At 37.7% G+C, this 27101-nt stretch overlaps 1 protein-coding gene across 3 annotated transcripts in view; it reads right to left on the bottom strand.

The window, feature by feature from the left end:
* Positions 1 to 27101, bottom strand: part of LOC114362452 (Ig-like and fibronectin type-III domain-containing protein 2) — a 73281-nt gene that overhangs the window by 15132 nt on the left and 31048 nt on the right. For 2 of the 3 annotated variants that reach the window (XM_028317875.1, XM_028317876.1), the window contains exons 2-16: positions 15768 to 16028; positions 12633 to 12779; positions 11905 to 12130; positions 11182 to 11354; positions 10238 to 10574; positions 9422 to 9575; positions 8648 to 8814; positions 8154 to 8367; positions 7894 to 8019; positions 7441 to 7621; positions 6753 to 6887; positions 6277 to 6461; positions 5426 to 5570; positions 2820 to 2949; positions 708 to 909 (exon numbers count right to left, since the gene is read on the bottom strand). In XM_028317875.1, the coding sequence (XP_028173676.1) occupies positions 708 to 909; positions 2820 to 2949; positions 5426 to 5570; positions 6277 to 6461; positions 6753 to 6887; positions 7441 to 7621; positions 7894 to 8019; positions 8154 to 8367; positions 8648 to 8814; positions 9422 to 9575; positions 10238 to 10574; positions 11182 to 11354; positions 11905 to 12130; positions 12633 to 12779; positions 15768 to 15948 (2703 nt within the window). In that variant the 5' untranslated portion in view covers positions 15949 to 16028. The remainder of the gene's footprint in view (positions 1 to 707; positions 910 to 2819; positions 2950 to 5425; positions 5571 to 6276; positions 6462 to 6752; positions 6888 to 7440; positions 7622 to 7893; positions 8020 to 8153; positions 8368 to 8647; positions 8815 to 9421; positions 9576 to 10237; positions 10575 to 11181; positions 11355 to 11904; positions 12131 to 12632; positions 12780 to 15767; positions 16029 to 27101) is intronic. The other variant, XM_028317877.1, reaches the window with a different exon arrangement.

The following is a 27101-nucleotide window of genomic DNA, read 5'->3' as shown; positions in this document are numbered from 1 at the left end:
GGTTAAGCTTCATCGAGTTCTCACAACGGCTCTAAATGTAAATCGCTATTATGTTGCTTTGAGCCTACTCTAATAAAAACTGGGAAATGCCTATGAATATTTGTAAGCAGCTTTTGAACGTTCTCATTTACATTTTTTATGAATACCATGATGGGGATACGTCATCTAAGAACGTCAGTTGGTTGTTAACTTTTAGAACTTTGCTCAAGGGGGGAAGAGAAATAAAGCTGTAAACCCACCCTACTACGTTATTGTGAGCGTTATTTGTAGGTTTTATAGTAAGCTTATCGTTAAATCCTTGCTAACCCTAACTTTGAATGCCATGTCGATTCGTTAACTTGTAACAAAATCTTCGATCTTTGGCATGTAGGTATTTCTGCTACTTACTTTACAACATACCGTGGCAATGGACACTGGCGTTTTTGTAACAAAAATCCGAATAAAATTGATGTACTACCTACCAGTAGTAAAAAAAGTTAAAAATAACACAGATTTATCTTTGACTCGATTTTAATTTATGCTTTTCAAAATCGCCAGCTTCCATTCAAATTAAACCTTATATTACATTAAACAATAATAGGTATGTTAAACTGAAAAATAACCTTTTCAGGTTTGATTGCGATCAAATACCTTGTTCTGCCACAGGTTCTGCATAAAAAAACTTACAAATTGGCATTTATCACCACGATTAGATTAAAAAACCTTACCTCCACATACGCCGGGTAGGCAGGATCGGTCCATGCCAGCAGAGTCTCCGAAGGCAGGGAATCCCCGGCGTCGGTATGCGCCTTAACCCACACTATGTACTGCGAGTTGGGCACCAGCTTCTCGAGGGTGTATCCTGGGACCGTCACGTTGATGACCGTCACGTTGGCCGCTGCCAGGACCGTGGGCGATTTGAAGTACAATCTGGAGTAGAGAGGAGTTGCTGTATTGTTTTGTTAATGTTCTTTTTAGAGAAAGTTTGGGCCTCGAACAGCTTTGAAAATGTATTCGTTATCCTGTTCGGAATGACGTTTAAATTCAATTCAATCTCAAGTATGTTGTAAGCTTTTGTTTTGATGAATTTCAGGCCTGGTTCAGACAGCGATAATCTCGCGGTTGCTGGGTAGTTCTCGGACATTTGCGTTAAACCGTAACTACATGTTTACCGCATCAGTGCCTGGCCAATGAAAAGAACCACCCAGAAACCGCGCGGTTACCTTTAGAACTCTAAATCTATCTGTTAGATTTATCCAGCCTCTAATGTTAACAGAAAATAATTATCTGGATATTGTTAACAAAACCGACGAAAGGTTACCATTTCCTTCACTGTATTATGTCTAAGGCCTCACGTAATTCTCACTAATACGGGATCTGGCAACACAAACACTTTAAAAAAAGTAAAAACCTTCCCGACGTTTCGACTCGGTTGCACGAGTCACGGTCGCGGGCAGACTGAAGATATGCGGCGTCGTCTGCTCGGGCGCATTGAGTTTTCTTCACCCACCCCCATTTACACAATATTTTCCAAATCCTGTGTTAGTGAGAATTTTGAAATGCAACTTGTAGGCCTAGGATGCGCGCCTCGATAAGCAGTTATCACGCCATTTTATCGATTTTGCCCATACATTTTGACATCGATAAAGTATACCGTTCGCGTTGGGGCAGAAAAGTTCTCGAGTGGCGACCACGGGCTGGAAGACGTAGCGTGGGCAGGCCTCCTACTAGGTGGGCCGACGATCTGGTAAAGGTCGCGGGAAGAACCTGGAGGCGGGCAGCAAAGGACCTGGAAAACCTTGGGGGAGGCCTTTGTTCAGCAGTGTACGTCATTTGGCAGAAACGAACGAAAGTAAGGTAGAGTCCGCTAATTTGGACCAGTTTTTTTCAATCCCATTTTACACATAGTTTTCTTTTGTTTTTGCTAATGTCCATGGTATATAATAAAAGATGCATTATTCAACTTACTATTTCATAAGTATTAATTAACATGATTGTTGTATATTTAGCACAAATCAACAAAGTACGAGTTCAGAGCTTCGGTCCAATTTAGCCAACCGGTTCGATAATTTGTACCACAGGGTTACTAAATTGGATTTCAATAAATTTCAAGCCTATAAAAAAACTATGGCAAAATATTATACGATACATTCTTAACAGATTAGGAAACGAAAAGGAACAATAGTTAATAACATAGATAATCGATATTGTTTTACACGTTATCACGATTTTAAGTACAAGTTTTGTAAATCCAATTATCGTAACGCACACTTGTACCTAATCTACTTTGCCAGTCTTTTGCTTTCATTTATTGTAAGTCAAACATAATTACGCTATTATAACTTCAAAATATGATTTACTAAAAAAAATTTCAAAATCCTTCGGTAAAGTTCCATACAACTTGATGTGGTACAATTTAGCCGACTAGGTGATAGTGCTTTTAAAAAATCGGTAAAAAATATAGCTTATAAATACCGAAAAATGTCTCAAATAACTGTAATCCACACTAATTTACGCTTCTAAATAATATATGAGAAACACCCAGTGATCAAATTTAACAAAATTACAAACTAAACATGCATTGTCAAAAGTTACTTGAAAACAATGAAAAAATACTTTTCAAAATAAAACACACGTGTTCTTTGTCACGGCAAAAACCACATGGCCGATATTAATTGAATTTAGTTGTGTATCGCTGAGTGTTGCAATTACAGACATTCAATAAATACTTTACGAAATATGAGGGTGGTACAATTTACCCGGCGGTACAATATACCGAACTCTCCCCTATATTACGCATCCTAGCCCGGCTGAAAGTTTACAATATTATAAGGACTCACGAGTAGGATATCTTCTCGTCGGGCAGCGAGAACTGCGGCGGCTGCCAGCTCAGCGTCAGCCAGGTGGCGGAGTGCGAGGACACCGCCAGCGAGTGCGGCGGGGACGGGATGCCGTTCACTTCTTTCTCTTCTGTTTTGACAAAAAAACTCATTTTAACCTTTCTTAAAACAGCAAGTTTAAGTTTGAGATTTGAGAGAATCGAGTCTTCTTCCAATAAGGCCACCCTTGGTTCTTCTTTCTATGCGACACTTTGTTGTCCTGTGATCACCTATGGATGAAGAAGTCCACTTTGATGACCTAGATGATTTTGTCCACGGGTAATCAAAGGATACCAAAGTGTCGTCTGGAGTCTACTTTGATCACCTAGGTGATCAAATCCAGGTGATCAAAGTGGAATAGACCCATCCTTGTAAAAGAGCATTGATACGCCTAAGGCGTCTGATTTCACATGTGATGGGTATCGAGTGAGTGACACTGTTGATGTAAATTGCACAACAAAATACGAATATTTTCCCGCTTTGTGGCTTTTCAATGGACTCCATCGCAATAAGTTTCCCGTATAAGTCAGTTTCAAAACGATATCGTAGTAAGTTCTTCACACAAAAATTTACACGAACGTACGTTTGAATTCAAAGCACAATTCAAAGTGTCTCAATGTTTTGTAAAATATTGATCACTTCACTACACACACACACACACACGAGAACAAAATAACACAAGATTTGTGTAAACTTAAGTCAATTGAATAATAAATTAACTAACAGATCGACCATGCTTCCCGCTCAACTACCCTCCATCGAGCCCTTTATTTGTCTTGTTAAGTTCGATTTCGATTGAGCAAATACAGGCTATGGCGTATCTCTCTCGTGAGTTATACACCTCAATAAGTGGTTGTATTTCAGTAATTTGTTACATGGCTTTATTCAGTTATATACTTTTAACAATTCGTAGTTGTACAAGATTTAATAAGCAGTAAAAACTTTGGTAGATTAAAATGAAAAATTCATGAAATTGTTTAAAACATTTCGAGTTTAGCAAAACTTCGACAAATATCCCAAAGTTATTGAAGCATAATTTTAGTGATTCCCTGAATCCAGATTTTAATAAACAAAATTTCTAGCCTATAAATTTTCTATTGAATTCCTCTATTTAATAAAACGTTCTAATCGCCAATTAGTGTCCCGTCTCAACAACTACTAATTAATAAAACTGACAGTTATAGCTATTTTAAATAAAACTGGTAAAACTTTTAATTCTATAAAGTTCATCAGATTTAGTGCCACATTAAAGATAGGTATATTGTTACCACTCAACAAAATAAAAAAGTGAAGAAAATATGATATCACTTTTGAAATGACACAAAAATATTGGATTTTCAACAAATCCATTTTAGATAGAAAATAAGTATAATAAAGCATGTTGAATTTCGGGCCATCCCGTAGATATCTTCTGCCAGATATTGGAATACCTCGAATAATGTCTAATGACGGCCTTTGAATACATAATGATATCACCCAAACGATCAGATTGGGAGCGGACCGAATGTTTCTATACATTTGATTTCAAATTCTCGTCTCTAATAATGAATTTAGAAGATTCCATTATTTTTTTGCATGATTGCTCTTGGTCTAAACTTATTAGAATACGTAATAAGTATTGATTGGAAGTCATTAAAGTAAAAAGTAATAACAACACCGACATTAAGAAAATCTTATTAAAAGAAGTAATTGAATTTAAAAACCTCGACCGATACACAAATTATAATTACGAAATTGTTATTCGATGACTGAATTAATTATTATTTGGATTGTTGTTACTAACCTTTCTGTTGCTAACAGAATTTTCAAATGTGGTTTCTATTATCCTTTCTTATCTTTTAGGTATGCTTATAACACAATACATTGCTATAAAATATAGCTATGCTCCAACCGTGGTCACAAGCAGACTGGCGGCTCGAGGCGTCGTCCGTTCGGGCGGACTTGAATATAATATATCGACTACCCTCATATTGTAATTTGTTACATTATTGAAGTATTTTTCTCCTATGATGATCTCTTTGACAATTCAAGGTTATCCATATTACGCATACTACATTTGCAGAATATTTATCAAAAAATACTTGTAATTTTATTAGCAATATAATAAAAAATAGGCTTGTTGTTTGTTTGTTGACAATATGGGATAGTATTGTGAAAATACTTTAATTCTTAAACTACTGAACAGGATTTGATGAAACTTTACAGCATAATTGTTATATCGGAATAACATATAAAAATAAATAAATTTAATGTAGCTGAGAGTCAGATCTAGAGATATGATGGGTTATTGAGCATTTTGAAACGCAATTTGTTTTTGGCTGTCACCGCATCTTCAGAGCTGTGAATGGGTGCATTGGCCACAGAAAACAAGGTCTTTTCGACTGGTTTCGTTCAGATGAATGTAATTCCAGTAATTTAAACGCAATGGTGAACTTAAATGAATTTTTTACCAGTTTCTAGTGAAGAATTAAGCTATCTGCCCAATTTTTTTTTCAGATTTTTGTAATGGCTAGAAATATCCCATTCTCATTACTTTTTGAAGACCTCTCGTACAAGTAGGTACTCACCGCCTTGTGTGAAGTTGAAGATGATCATGCTGGAAGGTATGGAGGAGCCGTGCTGGTTGGACGCCACCACGAACATTCGGTAGGTGCTGTTGGGAACCAGGCCCCGTAATTCGATCGACTTCTCAGTGGTGTTCATTTGCATTCCCTGTGCCAAGAAAAGACATACATTTTACAAAAATCTTTGGTAATATGACTCTTTCAAATAAGATGTTTTGAGCTGGACGTCAGCCTAGCGTTTGCAAAACACCAATTTTTGGTAAATTGTAATTTATTTTTCAACGCAGTTGTCATCCGTGAATCCGTGTGATGTCCTGCAAACCGCTGACAAACTGCTGACCCACCGACGCGACGTCCACTTCAAAATGATATTTTAATGAGGGTTTTCGCGAATGAAAAATCCGTCAGATGGCAATACGTAGACGCGAGGTCCAAATGCTGCGTGATTGGCATTTTTGACATGACATTGACAGATATGTCAAAATCCACCAATCACGAAGCAGTCAGACCCCACATCCACGTCCCGCCATCTAGCGGATCTTTCATTCGCGAAAACCCTCATTGAAAGAGTCCACAGAGTTACGTAGCTGGCACACTATAAGTTAACTGAGATAATTTGGAAGCTGTCAAAACGAGATTCCACTATAGATGTTGCACGATAAGATAACTTTTCGCCAACTCAATTGACTTATATTTTATTATCTCTAAGTTCAGGGCAGGGTCCGTTGAAGTCGATATGTTCGTGCAGTTGTCTCATGCCCGTTTTTACTATTAATCCATATTTTTTAAGTGACAGGATTTTTTGTTTTCAAATTAGGGATTGATGGTGAAAACGGGCATCAGTGTCAGCTTACCTGTGTCAGCGATGGCAGCGTGTTGGCATTATAAGGCTGAGTTCCGTTGCTGAGTTGCTGCCAGAACACAACGTAGACAGTGCCGTTATCAGCGTCGTCTGGTGCCACCCAATCCAGGGCGAGAGATCCGTTGGAGTCAATGTGGGCGTGCAGTTGTCTTGGTGGTCCAGGTAAGAGGCCAGTTCCTGGTGAATAAATATTAATTCAAGGTTTTGCTTCTTGAGATAAAGTGACGATAATTTTCGAACGTCTCCATGGTATCTCTTCAATGTTTCTGTAAGTTTTGATTTTAATTGAAAACGTTTTAACAATCACAGAATTAAATATTTGAAAAGTGAATGCGACAAGAAAAGCAAACATCCCCGTTTTCCACGAAAATCCAGAAATTATTCTAAAAGTAACTGTCATAGAAGTCCGAATCCTTAATTATCTAGAATCTTCACACCCTCTTCATCCTCAAGACCAGAACCACTTACCCTCTTCAAAGCATTGCACGATGTTGCCGATGTATGGGACACATGTATTGACTCCACCAGAGTATGCGCCCGCGCATACTCCGCGACAATTCTCAGGCACGCCGCGGCGCGCACAGCACGCGGCGTGGTTACGACCTAGGTAATAAAAGGTCGGAAATTAGTTAACCTAGATTTCAGACCTAACTGTACATTATTAGGATGGGTTACACCATCTTACTTTAACTAGGAAAAACGTCAAAAATCTGTCAAACTTCATAAAAAAACACCGGTTATCGTTAGTGTAAAATCTGCGCACGTGACATTGGCGGAACAGTGGCGAAAAAGCACAAGTTCATCGCCATCAATAAAAGAAGAAGAAGAAGTAGAAGTTATAGATACGGTTAAAGTTATGTGGTGCAACGCAGCCTTTGTATACTTTATAGAGGAATTAGTAATGCATTTTAATAGACATATTTTATTAGTTTTAATAAGATTTAATGAAACAAATGCTGTACTCTAAATGAATTTTGTTTGATCAACCACGCGAAAAAAGCAAAGACATGAAATAAAGTTTTTTAACAGCACAAATTAGCTCTTATTTTTAAAATGCGAAATAAGCATGTAGCTTCTCTTTAACTCTTTATTACAAGAGCTCCTGGTTACCAATTTTCTTTTATCAATTCAAAATATACTTTTTCTATTTTATTACCTCCAGCACCACACCGCAGCAGTTTGTGGAAGTCCTGAGCACAGAGCGGAGCCAGCGTCCTCAAATCCGACATCTTGGCATCGTACGTGCAAAGTGGCATACAGACGCCGGCTAACTGTACCCTCTCACAGCACTCTGTGACGTTGTAAGAGTTGGCTGCTTCTTCTTCTTCCTCGATCAACTGTGAAAGAAGAAATCATTAAGAAAAACCTAAGCACCAGCTGATAAATGTAGTCCCGAAGCTTGATTTGGGATGTGCACTCTGGAAATGGTCTAAGTACTGAATAAGTAACTCTGACTTTCACTTTAAGATTTCTCTCTTGTAAAACACAATCGTTTATTCCTTAGTTTCAGTTAAAAACGTCCACTGAGGGTCAGAGGCATAATACAATTAAGGATTTTGTCAGCAAAAGTTTTCATTCGTGAAGATAAATCAAGAGTGATGATTATTACCTGACTCTGAGTTCTGAATATAAGCCTTGGTGATGATGCTCCAACTCCATGCTCATTTACAGCTTCAACGTAAATCTCGTAATCCGTGTTTGATTCCAAATCTTCAAGAATGTATGGCGAATGTACCTACAACAAAACACTTTGTTAGCATGGTTATCTTCAGAGAAGAAAAACATTTTTTTATCATTAGGATCAAAATTTAATTTTCCGATTTGTCAAACAATAAAGTATCAATGAAGTCAATGAAACATATAACTTACCCTCTCCAAAGCTCTGTAATCATCATCAGTTGACAATGACTTGTAATGCAAGTTGTAGAACTGGACAGTGTCAGCCAACGCTGCAGGCGGCGACCAATGCACAACTGCGTAGTCGGTATCAATATTGGTCAAATGAAGCTTGGACGGAGGCCCTGGGAGGACTCCATAGCCTTGTAGAAGGCAGTTGGTGTAAGAACTCATATGGCGAAGACACCTACAGACAAAACAGCTCTTGTAAATAGGTTTAATCTTAACAACATCCGTCAAATGAAAAGCTAACATTAGCAGACCTTGAATGAAAATAAACAAAGACATTATTACAATTGAGGACGTACCAAAACCATTAGTAATCTAAACAAACATCTATTTCCATATTCAGACAAATTCCAGCAGCGAACTATTTTCGGGCTAATTTAAATACTCCGAGAAGCTAGCTATTCAATGTTAAAGTCTACTGTAGTGAATTAAATAATTTAAAATAAATAGTTACTCACTTGAAATGATTGAAATCCAACGTCGTAATGTTTCCACTGCACAGAGGTAAGCAGTTCTCTGGCAATCCTCTTGCCCTACAGCAAGGAGTGTGGTCCATTCCATTGGCGAGGCACCCGAAGGTGACGCCGGCCCATGGAGCGCATATCATCAGATCTGTGACCTGTAGCTGAGGGTTACAAAACGTCCGTTGGGTGATGTGTGTTAGTCACAAATGAGGGGTGCAGTGCCAAATGGTTTTTTATGGATGTCAGAGAGTAAATACTTACATTATTTGTGAATGACATAAAATATACTCGAGTTAGTTGTGTATCTAGATGATTTTTTGTGAGAAAAAAATGGTATGTTTCATCAACACAATTTCAATATTACTACGGTTCACATAACGCTATCACAAATTAATTCACTGTTATTATAAGCCTCTGTGTAACACACCCTGCAATATTCCATACCCGCTGAACCCTGAACGTTTTACGAATAACAGCGAACGAATTCCCGATATGCTGCATTGTTTTAACGAAATTAATAAAGATAAATGTTTTTGATTTTAGTGCAAAATGGTTTGAGCTTTTTGTAAAACGTTGTTGTCAGCCCTTTTTCCGAATAAATGAATGACAAACTAATACATGAATGCTCGCTTGTTTTTATTTTTAGCTTATGTTGGTGCTTTTAGAGAACTGTTTTGAAAATATTTTTGCTTGTTTTAATGTTAACTAATATGGTGCAAAGATGTCGAAGTGCAGACACACAAACCATATTTCCAGATGCAAACTTACGCCAATCTCAAAGGTTTTGGTGGGGTCACAGAGCTTGTCCACGCATCCAAAGTAGTTGACTCCAGCTGAGACGCAGCATTGTCGGACATCTGGTAGTTCTGGCGCCGCTGCCACTTCTGTGGTCTTCATCTTCCCAGGGGTCAATGTGAGGGATCTAAAAATAAATGTTTTAGAAAAACCTTTCCTAATCTTCATCGGGAAACCTATCACAATGTTGGTTGTTAATATAACTGTGTACTTATCTAATGCTTTCAACTTTAGATATAATTTCTGCAAATACTGAGACGGATTATTTCTAATTTTAGCGGAATGCTACAGCTCAACGTAAGATATTGCCGTAACTCTTTTACTTGATACAAGTTGATAAGTCACGGTTTACGATTAAAAACAATAATTATACAACAGATTCAGATTTCTTTGTGTTTGTGATAGACAACAAACAGAATGAGACACGCTCATGATTACAAGAATAATTTAAAAACTTTTTAATTTTTAAAGACATTAAACCAGCCAGTTATACGCTACACCTAAAGAGAGCAATGAACTTTCAACATTCATTTTAATTTATATCTTATGACAAAAGTTTCGCGACAAAATGAGACGAAAGTTGCTCGACTATTAATAACTTAAGGTCACTAATCTGAAATTATTATCAAGAGAATATCATCGTAACTTTAAACAGAGACTCGCTAACTTATTTAAATCAATTACGGTTGGGAGCACAAATGAACAAACCAGACGTCAGGTCCGAAGGCGGAACGAATCATAAATGCTACGAGTATGACTATTTAATCGTCTTAGTTAATATTAGCTCACCTGATCGCGTAGCTTGGCAGGCTGGAGCCGTGAATATTATACGACGTCACTGTGACCTCGTACATTGTGAATGGGAGAAGATCGTTTAGCACCAGGAAGGTTTTGTTTGCTGGCACTTTGAAAGTCATGGGCTGACTCATTTTCATGTTCGTAGTGTTCTTCATGGAACTTTCGGATGGGTCTATGAGATGGGCGTCGAAGGACCTGAGTGTGGTCACGTTGACTATGAACTCTGTGACCGTGTCAGTGTTCTCGATTGGAGGGTTCCACGTAACGTTCAATTGTTTTTCGTTGAGTGGCTCGATTTCCACCTCCTCTGGCGGGCTTGGAAGTAATTCTAAAACAAAACAAGTTTTTTTAAGAATTAGAACTAAAAATGCATAACAATGGTACTAGACTGCTGCAGCAAAATCATTTCATCAGGGGCTATCCATAAATGTGACCAGCTGTGACAAGGCCGGGGGAGAGGGTCAAAAATCATGGAATTCCTGTGACGTAATTAATGGATGGCCCCTCATCTCCTTCTACATGAAGTGGAAGTTTGGAAGTGAGAAATTAGATAAGTAGGCTGTTGCCACTGTAACTCCTTAAAAAGTAAAGGTCTTTGCACGTAAGACTAGAGTCTCTCTCTATCCCGAATTCGCGAAACTGTGAGTATGCAAATTTCGACTGCAGCGGACACTGGAATTTCATGCCATTTCGGACGTAAAAAATGTTGTCCAAGATGGACTGCAGACCGCAGACTGCAACCGCAAACTGCATACAGGTGATCCGTCTGCTCGTTTGCCTCCTGTCACATAAAAAAAAACTCTATGAAATCTGCAACGCGGCGCGCGCCGCACCTGATAGCCGCAGTGGGGATTTCATAATAATTTGCTGTTTACGGTTGCAGTCTGCAGTCTGCAGTCCATCTTAGACCTGTACCTTTATGTACACGTACGTACCAATGCCCTCAACTATGCAAGCTAGCGTCTTCTCCATGTAAGACGCGCACGAGTAGTGCGTCTTGATGTTGTCGGTGACGGGCGTGAATTCGCCGCGGCACACGTCCTGGCAGATGTCGGGCACGCGCTCTTGCACGCAGCACGGCACGTGGTTGCGGCCGTCGGCCATGCATCTGGTTGTGGGAAATTATTAACCATATTTAGCCACGTGGTTTTGGCTGAGTAGAAAAGGACCACCCTCACTCTTTCCGAGGCCGTAAGGGGTAACAAAAAGGAGAAATACGAACACCAGGCCACCCATGTCCTCATGTAGGGGAGACTTCACGTTGTAGTAAGAGAAGTTGGCAAGATTTTTGTCAACCAACAGAGCTTATGTAAAAAATTACTTAATTTTAGACGCCAATTTGGAATTAATTGGTAAGCAAAGCACAAAAAGAACATTACGCTAAATACAAAATCATCTCGCAGTCAATTAAACCCAATCTATCAATTTTATTGGCATTCGAAGCCGACCAGTAGCGCCGCTACAGGCAGTATTCATTCAAATATATGGGAAAAACATTTTTCTTAAAAAAATACGTGGTTAGTTTAGATTTCTTGTGATTTGATGTTCAACCTTTAATCAATCATGTAGTAGCTTGGACAAAAAAATCTTCATTGTCACTAAAGGCCATGGAAGATTTCTGGTGAAAAGTCCTATCTGAACAGTAGGTAGGTACATACTTGACAATAGCAGGGAAGTCAGGCTGGCACGTCTCCGGGTCTTGCCCAGTGCCCTCCAGGATGGTCTGTATGCTGCAGAAGCCGAGGCAGGCCTTGCTGACGTTGGACGCCAGACAGCAGTCGGTGTAGTTGTGTGCCAACGCGATTGACGACGGCGTGGCCGCGTTGGCAGAGTAGCTGTCAGTTGTGTTCTGGTTCTCAGGAGGGGTTAGCCCTCGAGAGATTACTAGAAATAGAGCAATATTAGTTAGCACCTATACCGCTAAGAGCCAAAGCACACGATTAATTGCGGCGCCGCACTGCTAAGATTTCAGCGTTTGCCGTGTGCCACAGATATTTTTCTGTAGGACGTCGTATCGCCGTCGCAACTCGTCGTGTGCTTTGGCTCTAATATGATACATAATTTTCAATATAGTAAGTAAACAGAAATGGTTTATACCTAATTAAAAATCAAAAACTATTGAAAGTATTGAAACTAGCGCACGAACCGAGTTCTTAACACTCAGAACTAGGTATAATAACGTAACTATAAGTACGAGAAATTGTTAAAGTCATGAAAGTTACAGGTAGCAACTTTTTAAACCTCTTTAAAATTTAGGATGTCTAAAATATTTCAATTTCTCGTCTGGGGTATTTTTCACACAATTAAGAATGTCCCAAGTGGAAATGTTTTTTTAACTTTTCTTTCGTTCTTTTAAAATCACCTAGTATAAAAAGTATCATCTCACCTGTAAGCTTGTGGAAACTCCTGACAGGTGGTTCGGTGTTCAGCTCACACATGTACAGGCCAGCGTCGGAGGCCTTCACGGACTTGATGACCAGAGCCCACACGTCACCGCCCTTGGCTATGCCCGGGCCTTGGAAGGGCTCCTCAGCTGTTCAAAGAAGATGAGAGTTAGAAACCGTACAAGTTATGGGAGCACACCCCATCACACATAAAAATAACCACACAGTAAAAGCACATGGGAATTCCCATAAGCGCTTGAATAGCGCAAATATGTAGGTTTTAGGTGGGTCTTTCATGTTAGAGTCTTTTGGGGTCGGGAGTCGAGACGCTAGGTCAGTAGGGATCAGCTGCTCACCGTCGTACAGGGAATTAGCCTAGCGGCTGATTTACCGTACAGGTGATGGGGAGCTGGCGCATTTCTAGATCAATGAATCAGTTTGGCCACTCAGCGAAAAAATGCAGCTAACATTCTGGGCACCATGTTGCGTTGTTTGGACAGCGATTAAGGAATTTGTTTGTAAATATGTATTTAGTTTTTGTTGAATCCTTGAATCTATATTTTTATTTGACTCCACGTTAAGATCACATCTGTCGCTCATTGGTGAGGATAGATTTTTAGGTAGAGAGTTGAATAATGAGGGACCTTCAAAACAAAAACAAATTGTTCTGGTTGAGGATTGTTATTAGACTCCCTCGAGCGTGAAGATGTTATTCTTGTCTCGGAAATTTTAGGTGTTCACTTAAAGGTTTTCGTTTTTGGGTCTATTTTATAAATAAACGTGTATTACGAAGTTAACAATGTCTCAGCATCGCTCACACGTTATTTTAATTAGGGGTGTGGTTTGTGGAGAGTTAACACATAGTAGCATGAAAATTGGGAACACTGGTCGACGCTGTTGAACTAATTGGTACCGTCCCAATTAAATATCATACCTGTGGACACTTTCCAATTTATTAACTCCTCGTTTTAGATTTTAATTAATGTACAAATTGTCTACAGCAAAATATTTCTCAGAGAGGATTGCTCGGAATTACTAATCCGATTCTGAAAACTCTTTTATGGATAAAGAACTTGAGCCATTTAAGCTACATTAATGCCGAATATTTTGCGATCCTACACTAAAGTGGTCGAAGGCTTAGATGAAAATATGAATAGGTTTTTGCTTAAACCTATCCGTTTCTAGGTATTAATAATATTCACTGAGCTGTGAAACTATTTCGATGATTGAAAATTAGTGGTATTAGTGCCTGGAACGTAAATGTTCCAAAGAGTACGGTGGAGCGATTGTGACTATCAAAATTCAAGTTTAGTTCTTGGTAAAATAATTAAACTGACGTCAACTTATATTGGACAGCATGTACCTAGTTGATTTCACCTTAGTCAAAATATTGTGGTTTCACACACATGTACCTATATGTCACAAGGTTGGGTCACAAGTAGGTGTGCGAATGCGGTAGGTACCCTCTACTTCAAGCGCGTAAAGGCTCTATGAACACATAGACTGGGCTCACGCATTATTTTCACGATACGATATGCCTTTATTATCATTTATTATTCACTTAGTAGCTCTTACTAAATCGTGGCATCGTCCGCGTGATTGATACTAATAATCACAAAAAGATTTTATGGATTCTGTTTCAACATCTTTAACAATAATATGTGCGCCAATAAGTCTTCACGTTTCAACCTAACATGGTAATGCCTATCAGTTGAGAGGATTTTTGGGTCAGGTCAGTGATAATTTATGGAAAATGCAATATTTATATTATTCAATACGTCTTCAGTTGTAAATTAGTCTATCACTCTTATATCTCTACTCTTCTATTTCCCTTTCTTTAGTGAGTCTACTTCATATTATTTGCACTGTGATGTTGTGCCAACACGGCCGATTTTAATTATTCCCGAGGTGAGTAATTATCTTACATAAAGGGTTCAGTAATTACAATATCCTGCAAAGATCGTGTTTCTGAGGTGTCTGGAGAGGCATTGTGCCTCCATGCCTCCTTAATATGGGGATGTCGGGCGTTCTCGTAATTGAATGGTAAAACAAAGCAAGAAACAATATGAGGCAGGTAAATGATGATAACCGAAGGCATTCTTGGATTCGGATTCCTTTTCCCTTATGTTGCTACAATAGATTTTCTGTTAGGCTGAAATGTTGACTGACTAAAAAAATTAGAAAAAGAATCTACACTCAATACTCAATCTATGCGAATTGAAATGGTTAATTAAAACTTAGTTTTCAGATCTTCAGGTTCCTTTTTTTCGGCAAGTAACCACTTAATGTCTATTTTCTTTAATTTATCCCACGGTTCAAGCATACCTAATTATACACACTACACGCGTTCGGGGCGAGATCTACGGGATGAGAATTTGTTTACAGAAGGTTTTTGCCACTTCCACGGGTACTAATTAAAGTGTAATCTTTTTTACTTTTTGGACAACGTCGATTAAAGGCACGTTTAAACATTGAGGTAGATTTGACAAAGTTTCAAGCGTTTACTTTAGAAGATAATTTATTTTCATCAAATTCAAACAGCAATTTTGTTTTCATCCCGGAAAGCGTTCCATTCGGCCTTTTAATCTAAAACTAGATAGCTCCAGGCTTTAGCGTGTGTTTCAAACAGGAATAATTTAAAAGTTAATTCATTTTAGATTTACTGACTGATATATATACCTAGACTTGTGAAAATTTTGTTAAATTGTGAACTTATTTATTTAGATTTTTCGATGCATATTTTTATAGTCTACGAGTAATATTACTTGTAAGTGATAATGAGATATTGATGAGATTATATCAGTTCTTAAAAAACTTTCAGGTCAGCCAGAAGTCAACAGTTGCAGGTCCCTGGACCTTCACTGGCCCCTGGCCCCCAGTACCAAGCAAGTCATAAGCGCGTCCTCCCCACTCCAGGCAGAATCCGGTTTGGATGAAGGACGCAGGACGTTTCTTTAGTTATTAAGTAGCACTTACAGTCATCATGGAGGATGTGTATGCGGTCGTCTCTCGTGACCCTGACGCCGCCCGCAGTCAGCAGCTGCAGGTCCCTGGACCTCCTCCACAGCACGGGCCGGCCCCTGGCCCCCAGCACAACACACGTAAGCACGCTTATTTCTTATGGTAGGTACACTTACAATCATCATGGAGGACGTGTATGCGGTCATCTCTCGTGACTCTGACACCGCCCGCAGTCAGCAGCTGCAGGTCCCTGGACCTCCGCCACAGCACGGGCCGGCCCCTGGCCCCCAGCACCACACACGTCAGCAGCGCATCCTCCCCACTCCTGACCGAAACCCCACCAGCTGGGGCTCGCATCCACGCCTCTTTAGGCTCCTCATCTTCTTGAGAACTGCCAGTGGACGTGCTTGCGCTTTCCACCGATTCGTTTTTCAATTCTGTGGACAAGGAGAGAGCTGGGTGAGTTTATTTTGTTTATTGTTTCATATTTTCGATCAGTTACAAGTAATGGACACAAAATCACAACTAATATCACACTAATATTATACAGGCGAAAGTGTGTATGTTTGTTACTTCTTCACGTCTAAACGGCTTAGGCGATTTTAATAAAATTTGGTCTGGAGTTAGCTGACACCCTCGATTAACACATAGGCTACGTTTTACCGCGGTTTACACCGCGGGGCACAGCTAGTAGGTAATAAAAAAAAGAAGTCAAGAAAAAACTCCCATCAGAAGCAATCAATTTTGGCCTGAAAAAAAAATCGAAAGGTTAACTGAATTTTCACTCTTCTCTTTTTGAATTAAGTATTTTATAAACAACACAAAGGAAATACCTACTTCGTTAATTTATTTGAGGCTTGAAACAAATTAACGAGGTGTTCCAAGAATCAGAGCGTAATTTTATAACTTATCTACGACTTTATTTACTTTAACAGCGAACAATATTTTTATAATTGATTTGGTGTAAGAAAACGAGCGTCAATAAATTGCTGAAGGGCTTTATTATAAGGTATTCTTGTAAAAGACAAGTTTTTTTGTAGCATACCTAGTTTGAGTTTTTTATACGATTTGTACTTTCAAATAGAGCATTCCATGCACAGACTTTTAATGTAGGTACTCAAGTAGTTGTAGTTGGTATTGCCGCAAATACCTATTTAAATAAGGCTGATGTGATGTTACGTTGGCTGGCTACATAATTTTACTTAAACAAAGTTTGTCACGCTTAGGATGAAGTTCAATGCAGCTTTTAGCTCCAAAACTGCAGATGTCGACTTTCATCAAACTCTAGCACTAAATTATAATGTTTAGCCAAGTTATTAGCTTTACATACATTATCATAAACAATACATTTTCGAACATGTAAATTCTGCTGACAGCTTGACGCTGAAACGCTGTTGATAATTCAATCTACATCGTTCTGCAAAATTCGTCCGTGCTATAAAAGTCGAAGCCTGTCGAAAAATGGATTGCAAAAGAACGAATTCATTTCGTTATTCTGCAGAAGTTTGTTAAAATAAAAGTTGTTTATTTCTGGGAACAAAACGGACGGCAATTATTTTTAAATAATCCACTTATATTTTGACGGGGAAACAATGAGGGGCTTTTGGAAGGTGAATGCAAAAAGGTTAGATGTAGCGTTAAAAAGTACCCCTAAAATTATAGGCGACATTTTTGCATTGTGAAATTAACAATTTAACAAATAAGGCTTAGGTCTTAGGTTAGTACGTACTAACGATTAGCACGTATTGTTATTTAGTAAATCTATAATATAGGTAACCATTTATTAAATTAAACAATTGAATTGTGTAACATAAGAAATTGCGGTTCAATGTCTCATAGTTAAATAAAAACACAATATTTTTTGAAATTGTCTTTTACTACCAAATATTATGTACTCGTACTTATGTAGGTAAGTTTTGCTTTAAAACGTTTTCAAAATAGACGACACTCAGACAAATTAATTCAATTCGGTCCAGACGTTCAATAGATGCAGGATTTTATTATAACAAGCTGTTTGTATTACCAGAGTTGTTTAACATTAAATACGATTAATATCTTCTCATAATATTCCGTTGGCAAGATCTTATCTTTTGGTACGAGGAAAATTAAATTGAATGCAATTATACTGTGAATTAAGTTCTAAAATAAGTACAATTTAAAAAAGATGCTTTAGGAATTCCAGTAAATGTGTGTTAATTTATAAATGAACTAGCGGCTGTCTGCGACTTCGTACACGTGGACCCAATTTTACACCCTTAGGGGCGGAGTTTCTTAAAATCCGTTCTTAGCGGATATCTACACCCTATAAAGACCCTACCTGACTTTCAAGTTTGAAGGTGTTACTGTTTAGTGAGTAGTATCAGTATTATTGCGCGTTTATTTATATTCAATTGAGAGTGTTATTATTTTAGAAGTAGCTTAAAAAACCGCTCGCTTACAAAAAATCACGTCACGGATTCAATAAAGCTCCATATCTGAATCCTTCCACTCACAATATTGCACTTAGTAGGTTTTGTATCGAAAACCGTTAACCTGACCGCGGCCACCTCTGATGGAGGTCTCCTGTACCCTTGGCAGCTCGCATCGCGAATATAAATGTCAGAAAGGCGAGAAAAGGGGTGCGGTGCCAGTTATAGCGGGTTTTACTGTAGATTAATAACGGGGGATGTAACATCTTTAGTCCTACTTGATGGAGGCACCTTATTGGTTTATTTGTCACCCAACAGCTACATGTGGGAGTAGGTAAATAGCTATTATATTATGAGGAATGAATTAGAGAAACGAGATAGCAACCGAAACGTCAAACCGTGAGTACATGTGTAACTCATACATATAAAAATGTCGCGTTGAGACCCGTGTCTCTGTTTTACTCGTAGTTGAAATGGAAAGCGGAAGTTTAAAATTTTACTAACGAGAAACAGGCATTTATTATAAGCGTGTGTGTCTTTGCTGAAATATGATTGTGTTAGGAGCAGGAGTCAAAACAGTCCATATTTTGTGTTTGAATCGCTTAGTTGAATACAGTTTGGTTATAGGTTCTGTTAACTTTGGGGTAATTGATGATCTCATGAATACTTTATTTCTACCTCTTTGACGACTGATAGCGTTTAATTTTATTCATATATGGGTGTCACGACAGCCATGGCTATGGCTGCAGCTTTCGTCCTCTAGCAGGTATGTGAAATGCACTTTACTCACTTTAAAAATGAACAAAACTATATTTATTTTTATACTACTGCTAGACGCGTCCACGCCCCACCTCATTGCGATTCCGCGCTCGCCCAGGGCGGGCGGATAAAGAAATCAACGCAAATTGAGCATCCAGCCGCTTCCATTTCCCACATATTTCGCCCGATGAATCAATCTCTATGATAACAGCCGGCCCGAGTTTGTTAAGAAGTTTATAAGGCACACTAAGGTTGTATACAGTAGGTTGAGTAGATATAATAGTAGGTAGATGTTGCGGGAATTTGAGAGACCAAAAAGAAACAAAGGTTGTTACATAGCGACGAGGCAGTTAGATGCATTTTAAAGCTTCAGCCAAATCAACGCGTGCAGCTTGCGTAGGCGATGGCAATGGCGATGGCGATTACTGCGTGAGCATAGATCGCCGCGACCAACAGGTCGCGTTGATGTGTACTCATCGCTACAAATTCATACACGACATCGCCATCGCTATCGCGCACGTAGGTTGCACGCGTTGGTTTGGTCGAACCTTAAGTTGTATCAGACATCTTCAGCAGAAATATTTAGTCAATCGACTAGTACTCTCTACGTGTAAAAGCTTTGTTCGTTGTGTTCGGATGTTTGTGTTTTTTCAAAGACCGGATGAACTGGGAACAAGCCTACCGTGTTTCCCCGAGCTGTCTGCATATTCCAGTTATTTACTACCCCCGCCTTACGTGAGCGGGTTAGAGATTTGCATCTGTATTCAATTTTGCGTAATCGAATGAAAACTAGAATCGCCGATAAAGTGCTCCTTGAATTTTTGATTCGTTTTCGATTTTAACTCGAGCAAATATTTGATTTGGTGAAGCGGACGGATCGTTTATGTTGCTGAGTTTATTTACTGCTTCATTTATATGTTTAGAATGAAATATTTTAAGGTTTTAGGAATTTGCAGTTCACCGCTACTGGACATAAGCCAAAGAAAACGATCTCTCGCTTTTTTCTTTCAGCTTTTGTCAGCTATCTTCTTGATATCATCAATCTTTTAGTTGGAAACGTGATATGTAAGGAAAATTAATTTGACAAAATTCCAATAACAAACAATATTAACATCATTCTACCAAGAAATTGTATCTAAAAAACATAAATGCTTAATTTAAGCGGGAATACAAATAAGTATTTATGTTTTATGAGCCTGAAAACTCGTGTAGAGCAAAATAAAAAGCTGGTGTAAAAATAAAACGGGAAAATTCCGACGCGTCTAAGGATCCCCGCATGAGTAGCACGACACACCCCAGGAAGAGGTATTTGAGAAGGAATTTCTGGGAAAAAATACCAGCGAACAAATATTTTGTTTATTTAGTAGAGCAAGAAAGCTTAACACGCCATAACATTAGAATAATCCTGTTCAAGGGAATGTGGCGGGAAACTGAATTTAAGACTAGCGAAAACATTTCAACATAGGTACAAGATATTTTAATACAAAAGGAACTTAAGTTTTTTATTTCATAAATTACGAGTAACTCCAGTTTCAATACGTTTTGTAAAAAAAAATATATTACCATTACTATTCCTGCGTCAATTTGTTTTTAAGAAAGGTCTAAAATTGTTTTGTGATGCATTGCATTGTTAACTTGAACAGTGTGCTGTAACGATTTACTTATCAACCGACTTCAAAAAAGGAGGAGGTTCTCAATTCGACCCGTATGTTTTTTTTTTTCTATGTTTGTTACGCGATAACTCCGCCAATTATGAACCGATTTGAACAAATCTTTTTTCGGCGTATAGGTAATACCTCAAGGGTGGTCCCATTTAAATTTAATAATAGAAAAAACAACCCCCAAGGGTGGAAAATTGGGGATGAACTTTTTTATACGCAATATCTCCGCCGATTATAAATCAATTTGAACGATTGTTTTTTTGTTGAATAGGTATTATCAAAAGGGTGGTTTCATGCGAATTTGAAGAAAATATTTCACCCTCAAGGGTGGAAAATTGGGGATGAACTTTTTTATACGCAATATTTTTAATTTTCAGTTTTTTTTTGTGTTCACGCATTTGAAGTCGGTTTTATTTTTTTAAAAAGTTAATTATTTTATCGTGTAGGTTAAATATTATTTAAATGATACTCAAGACTGGTTTCAACATTGTGAAAGAGTTAGTAATATTTTTCTATGTAGAAGCGGCTATAAGACCTCATTCTACCAAGTATTTACATGTTAAGCATGACAAACAATGTCCTCATATTTTTCTAGCACGAGATTGCAGCAGAACCTGGGAACATTGCAATTTCCCTTGAAGCCATATTACGTTATGGGAGGAGGGAGATTGCGTTCAGCAGCGATAATAGGGTGTCGCAAAGACTCCCGGTAAACATCCGAGGTTAGCGTGACACAGTGTCTTAGGGAATCGCGCTTGCTCTCCATTATTACACATCAAAGTTGTTGAAATGATATCGTAAAACAATAATGATGTTTAATAATCTGTACTAAGGAAGTACTAGTAGCGCCATCTTATGTCAATGTGATTTGATGAAATAAAAAAAGTTCAGTTCGTTTCCTGCAAGCATTCAAGTCGTTTTATTATAGGTTCTGGGCCCAGAACTCGCCGTAAAATCGCTGTATTTAGTAGTTTTTAACAAGAATTTTGGACGTTTACAAGTGTTAAAGACAGTTACTAAGTGCGATAACTCAGTTTCATAACGAATAAAACAGTAATCGTGGACTTTTTTGCAAATAACCGGCCGGTGTGTATGGTGTTTGGTGTGAAAAATGGCGGCCAACTATATGGTTAATGTGCCGAAATTGCGAGGCCGTGAGAACTATAGCGAGTGGTGCTTCGCAGCAGAAAACTTTTTAGTGCTAGAAGGCATGAAGCATTGTGTAGTTCCAGTGACAGACAAAATTGTGGATGCTGCAGATGATGAAAAAACCAAAGCAAAGTTGATTATGACAATTGACCCGTCTTTATACGTCCATTTAAAGACAGTGCGATCATCGAAAGAATTATGGGAGAAACTCAAGCAGTTATTCGATGACAGTGGTTTTTCGCGGCGAATAAGTCTACTGCGGAATCTAATATCAATAAGGCTTGAAAACTGCACATCAATGACATCATACGTTACTCAAATTATCGATACTGCTCAAAAACTAAGTGGGACTGGATTTGAGATTAATGATCAATGGACGGGATCGTTATTGTTGGCGGGATTGCCAGACCGTTTTTCGCCAATGATAATGGCGATCGAGCATTCTGGAATGTCATTAACAGCCGACTCCATCAAAACCAAACTATTGGACATGTCATCTCCAGAAAATGAAGATAGTGAAGTGAATGGAGCCTTTATAACTCGTTCAAAAGTGAATGGAAAGAAAAATACGAGTTTGTCTATGGCGAAAAATAGTGGTCATGTTGGCAGCACTGACAAATCAAATGTCAAAATGGTGAAGTGCTACCGGTGTAAACAAACCGGCCATTATCGTAACCAGTGCCCTTTAAATGAAAATTCCTCGTCTGGTTCAAAGAAGAACAATAAAACTCAAACGAACGCGTTCAGCGCAGTGTTCTTGAGTGGGAATTTCAATAAAAACGAGTGGTATATTGATTCCGGCGCAAGCGTCCATTTGACACCAAATGAAAATTGTGTTATGAATGCAAAATACGAACAACAGAAGGAAATTATTGTTGCAAACAATGAAAAGGTGCCAGTTTTGTGTTCGGGCGATGCAAGAATTACGACAAAAACCGACGATTGCGAACATGAGATCGTGATAAAGGACATACTTTGCGTTCCAAGTTTGACTACGAATCTGATATCTGTCAGTCAACTCATTGAGAAAGGAAACAGAATTTCGTTTACCAAGACCGGTTGTCTGATTTATAATCAAAACAACGTTCTTGTGGCATCAGCGTCGCTAGTAAATGGAGTCTACAAAGTGAACCTGTCTAACCGAGAGAATCTCGTCGCATCAGCTGTGTCGGCAGGAACGTGGCATCGCAGGTTGGGTCATGTCAACAAGGATTACTTGAAACAAATGAACAATGCAGTGCTTGGCATGTCCATGAGTAATAAAGTTGAGAACATAAGTAAATCATCTTGCACTACATGCTGTGAAGGTAAGCAGAGTCGGTTACCATTCCAAAGTACCGGCCAGAGAAGCAGTGACTTACTAGAAATAGTGCATACCGACATTTGTGGACCCATGGAGAATACATCAATCGGAGGCTCCAGATATTTTATATTGTTTATTGATGACCATAGTCGCATGACCTTTGTGTATTTTTTGAAACACAAGAATGAAGCCTTGAAGTATTTTAAACAGTTTAAGGCAGAAGTCGAAAATCAGACACAGAAAAAGATCAAGATATTAAGAAGCGACAACGGACTAGAGTACTGCAACAAGGAATTTGATATCTTCCTGAATAAAGCTGGCATAATCCATCAGAAAACCAACCCATACACGCCTGAGCAGAACGGCTTGTGTGAGCGTTTTAACCGCACAGTCGTAGAGAAGGCGAGATGTATGCTCTTCGATGCCCAACTAGGTAAAGAGTTTTGGGCTGAAGCCACCAGCACGGCAGTGTATTTGCAGAATCGTACTGTGGCAGCATCGTTGGCGTATAGAACTCCATATGAAATTTGGCATGGCAACAAGCCAGACGTCGGCCATATAAGGATTTTTGGCAGTTCAGTGATGGTGCACATAGCTAAGGAAAAGCGAAAGAAATGGGACAAAAAGTCAGAAAAGTGCATACTCATTGGATANAGAGAAAATTAACCTTGCGATTTGAAAAAAATAAAGAGGCAAAAAATATGATGTCGGGTTCAGGGATGTCAGAAGTAAGAAATTATTCCCAAACTAAGCAAAGCTTGTAATTTAAACAAACATGGCAATGTACCATTCTGCTTGCTTATTGGCCGCTAAGCCCTTGGCCATCTCAGTAACCAATGACGGACGATTGTCACTCAACCACAAAGTACCGCGTAAATTAAAAGATATTTTTTAATAAAAAATATTAACCAAAAATATTTTTTGTTAGATCAAATATATTTTAAAGTTAAGTTATACATAGATCGAAATGTATTTATTAGGTGATCAATACTAAAAGGCAAACTTGATATAAAAATCATCAAATTAACAAAATTAAAGATCAATAACTAAAAAAGAGGATCAAATNGATGAAATAAAAAAAGTTCAGTTCGTTTCCTGCAAGCATTCAAGTCGTTTTATTATAAAAGTAAAAATAAAAAATCCAAACCCATTTTAAGTAAGCTTCTTTTACTTTTAGCTGGTAAAACCCCAGATATACATAGGTACTACAACTATTACTATTGTATGGTATATCACATATTATACTACGACTATTGGTATTAATGTGTCTCACGTCATGTCTATGCGAGACACATAATATCGGACAAATAAATTCACCACTAAACCTTTATTTATTATATAGCGATTTTAGACTCGTACCAGAGTTAATACACATGAATAATAGAGACCAGAGTTAATATAAATAAATGTAAAAGTATTTGAGGGTGGATAAATGAATGGATAGTGTTTGTTAATATTCACGCAAAAGCTGCTAAAACTTAACGATTATAAACTGAATTTGATGCGAACGAAACCGCCCTCAAAATCTAGCTTTATTGACACTTACGAGTACACACCTATGTTGGACATCTATCTGAAACACAAGAAGGCTATCCAACGTCTAATCTCTCCACCTGTATGTATCACCACTTGATATTACCGCCCTGGAGTGGCGTACAAGCTCATCTCACCCGTCCCCAGGATCTCCTACGTTTAGTCTATCCCTCTGCATAAAAGCCTTTTTACTTTTTCCCTAACTTGGTTAGGTTTCAAAATAGGCGTCGGGACTGTTCACGAAATGGATTTCTTGTGTTCTCTGCTATGAGTTTTTAATGAGGTTCCAGTTTTAAACCCGTTTTTAAAGATGCTCGGATCTAAGTACTTGCTTCATTGGTACATAAATAGCTATATTTACGTTGTTTATAAGAATTTTGTATTCAAAGTAATTAATTAATTTTCTTTACATAGCTTTTTTTGCATTTGCATGGTAGTAAAGAATTTTAATTTCTTAATTATAGAAATTATTTTGAGAGCTATACAATATGCCGCTACTCACTAGATTTCACGCTACAAAAAAGCTACATAGAGTATTGCAGAATTTGCAGAGATGTTAAAGAAAAATTTTACAACTAAAAAAAAAAACATCACAATGTCATTGAGTCTATAAATTAGAATTATTATTATTTACGGGATTGCTACCATGTACCTACATTTTTATTTACGAGCCTCCGATATCTTTATAAGATCTCTAAACAAAGCCTTTCTTCGATAAGTTAGCAGGATCACAAATAGATATCTATCTAGCCCTTCCCAAAGTCTGAACACTTCTGAACACTTACTTTTAACTCGTTTAAGGGCTAACTTTTCATTTGTTTTCACTTGGGAATGGACGGCTTGAAATGGGATTTTTACGTACTTTTTACGCTCATATAATGAGGTTTTGTTGTCAAGTTAAATAAAGGCTCTGGAAATGTTGACGAGATTGTTTTCACTGAAAAAGGATTACCTACATGGGCTGCGACAAAAAATAATTCATTGGGAAGGTAAAATCAACAATGGATGGCTGCCGTCAGCTGACAACATCTGTCACCCATTTTAATTTCATTCAATACTAGCTTTTCTCCGCGGCTTCACCCGCGTGAAATTTACTTTGTCACAAATCGTTATAAATTATAGCCTATATGTTATTCTGGGTCATAAACAATAATACTGGAAAGTTTCATCAAAATCCGTTCAGTGGTTTTTGAGCCTATTCATTACAAACATACAAAAATAGGTACAAATCTTTCCTCTTTATAATATTAGTATAGATAATACTGTAAAGTTTCATCAAAATCCGTTCAGTGGTTTTTGAGCCTATTCATTATAAACATACAAAAATAGGTACAAATCTTTTCTCTTTATACTTAATAGGTATTAGTATAGATAAACAACATTACCTACTGGAAATTTTCCTCAAAATCCGTTCAGTAGCTATTGCATGAAAGAGTAACAAACATCGTTGATAGGTACTAAAAATTAGTTGTTGCATATTTTAGATTTTAAATTTATTACAATGATATACCTAAGTTAATACATTGTTGTATTTAAAATGCTAAAACCAGAAAAAAGAAAAATTAATTAATTAACATATTAAACTTACATGTTAAGTGACGTCATAATTTGCTCCGTGATATTCAAGACTTCTCTAAAGTTATTGTATAAGGCCATGAATCTTTTTCTTCTTTTATAAATGCAAAATATTTAAATATTAACATTAAAATATTCAAAACAAAACACTTACAAACTCAGAGTAATTCAAAATTAAGCGCTTGCTTTTGTTTTTTCTTTTTTTCTAATAAAGCGGCTGCAAATTCTAGGCTGCCAGATGTTACTTAAAATATTTCGACTAAAAACTTTTAAGACAAACCTTTTTCTTTTGAAGTAGTAAGTTTATGCCTTTCAAGGCATCTTTATTTTAATTTCTTTGGAAGATAATTGCCTATTTTATTTATAACAAAGTATGGCGGACTCTAACATTTTTTTTTAGGATTTTAATATCAAATTATGAAAAAACCTTACCAACTTACTTCGTATTGCCACAAACAAGAACTGCCTAATATTTTATTTTAGTTCATCTGTTTAAACCTACGTCAGCTTGATTGACGGACATTTCTTTTTGTAACAACAACTTAGCTCTAGATTTTATAATACACAGTAATAATACCAAAGCCAAGAAGTCTAGCCTATTTCAAGAAAATTCTCTTTTAATAATACCATAGACAATCCTCTTGTGAAAATGGCGGAAGGCAAGTTGATTGACTCGCCCTTTGCCGCTCCGCTTTGTAGCAGACTTTTTGTAATAACTAGCCTTTATTGGAGAAATTGAAGCAAATTGACTGCGGTCACTGCGGTGGCTCAGAAAATTTCAATGTCTTTCTCATTTTTTAAGCTTTGACGTCTGGCGATTATTTTTTAAAAAGAAATGATCAATATTGTATACAAGGGTTTTTCTTTGAACGTGGTATTTTTGTGTAACAAACCAATTTGGGAAATCTATGTATGATTTCTGATACTAACACAATATCCTACTAATATCCTTCTTAATATTATAAATGCGAAAGTTTGGATGTCTGGATGTTTGTTACTCTTTCACGCAAAAACTACTGAACAGATTTTGATGAAACTTTACTGTATTATTGTTTATAACCCAAAATAACATATAGGCTAAATAAAATTTATGACGCTAAAACTAAAACTCACGCGGGTGAA

This window comes from Ostrinia furnacalis, unplaced genomic scaffold (genome assembly GCF_004193835.3).
Source record: "Ostrinia furnacalis isolate ACB-3 unplaced genomic scaffold, ASM419383v2 OfSCF6522, whole genome shotgun sequence".
Taxonomy (NCBI): Eukaryota; Metazoa; Arthropoda; class Insecta; order Lepidoptera; family Crambidae; genus Ostrinia; species Ostrinia furnacalis.
The sequence above is the reverse complement of the archived record's forward strand: the minus strand, read 5'-3'. Positions and strand labels throughout refer to the sequence as shown.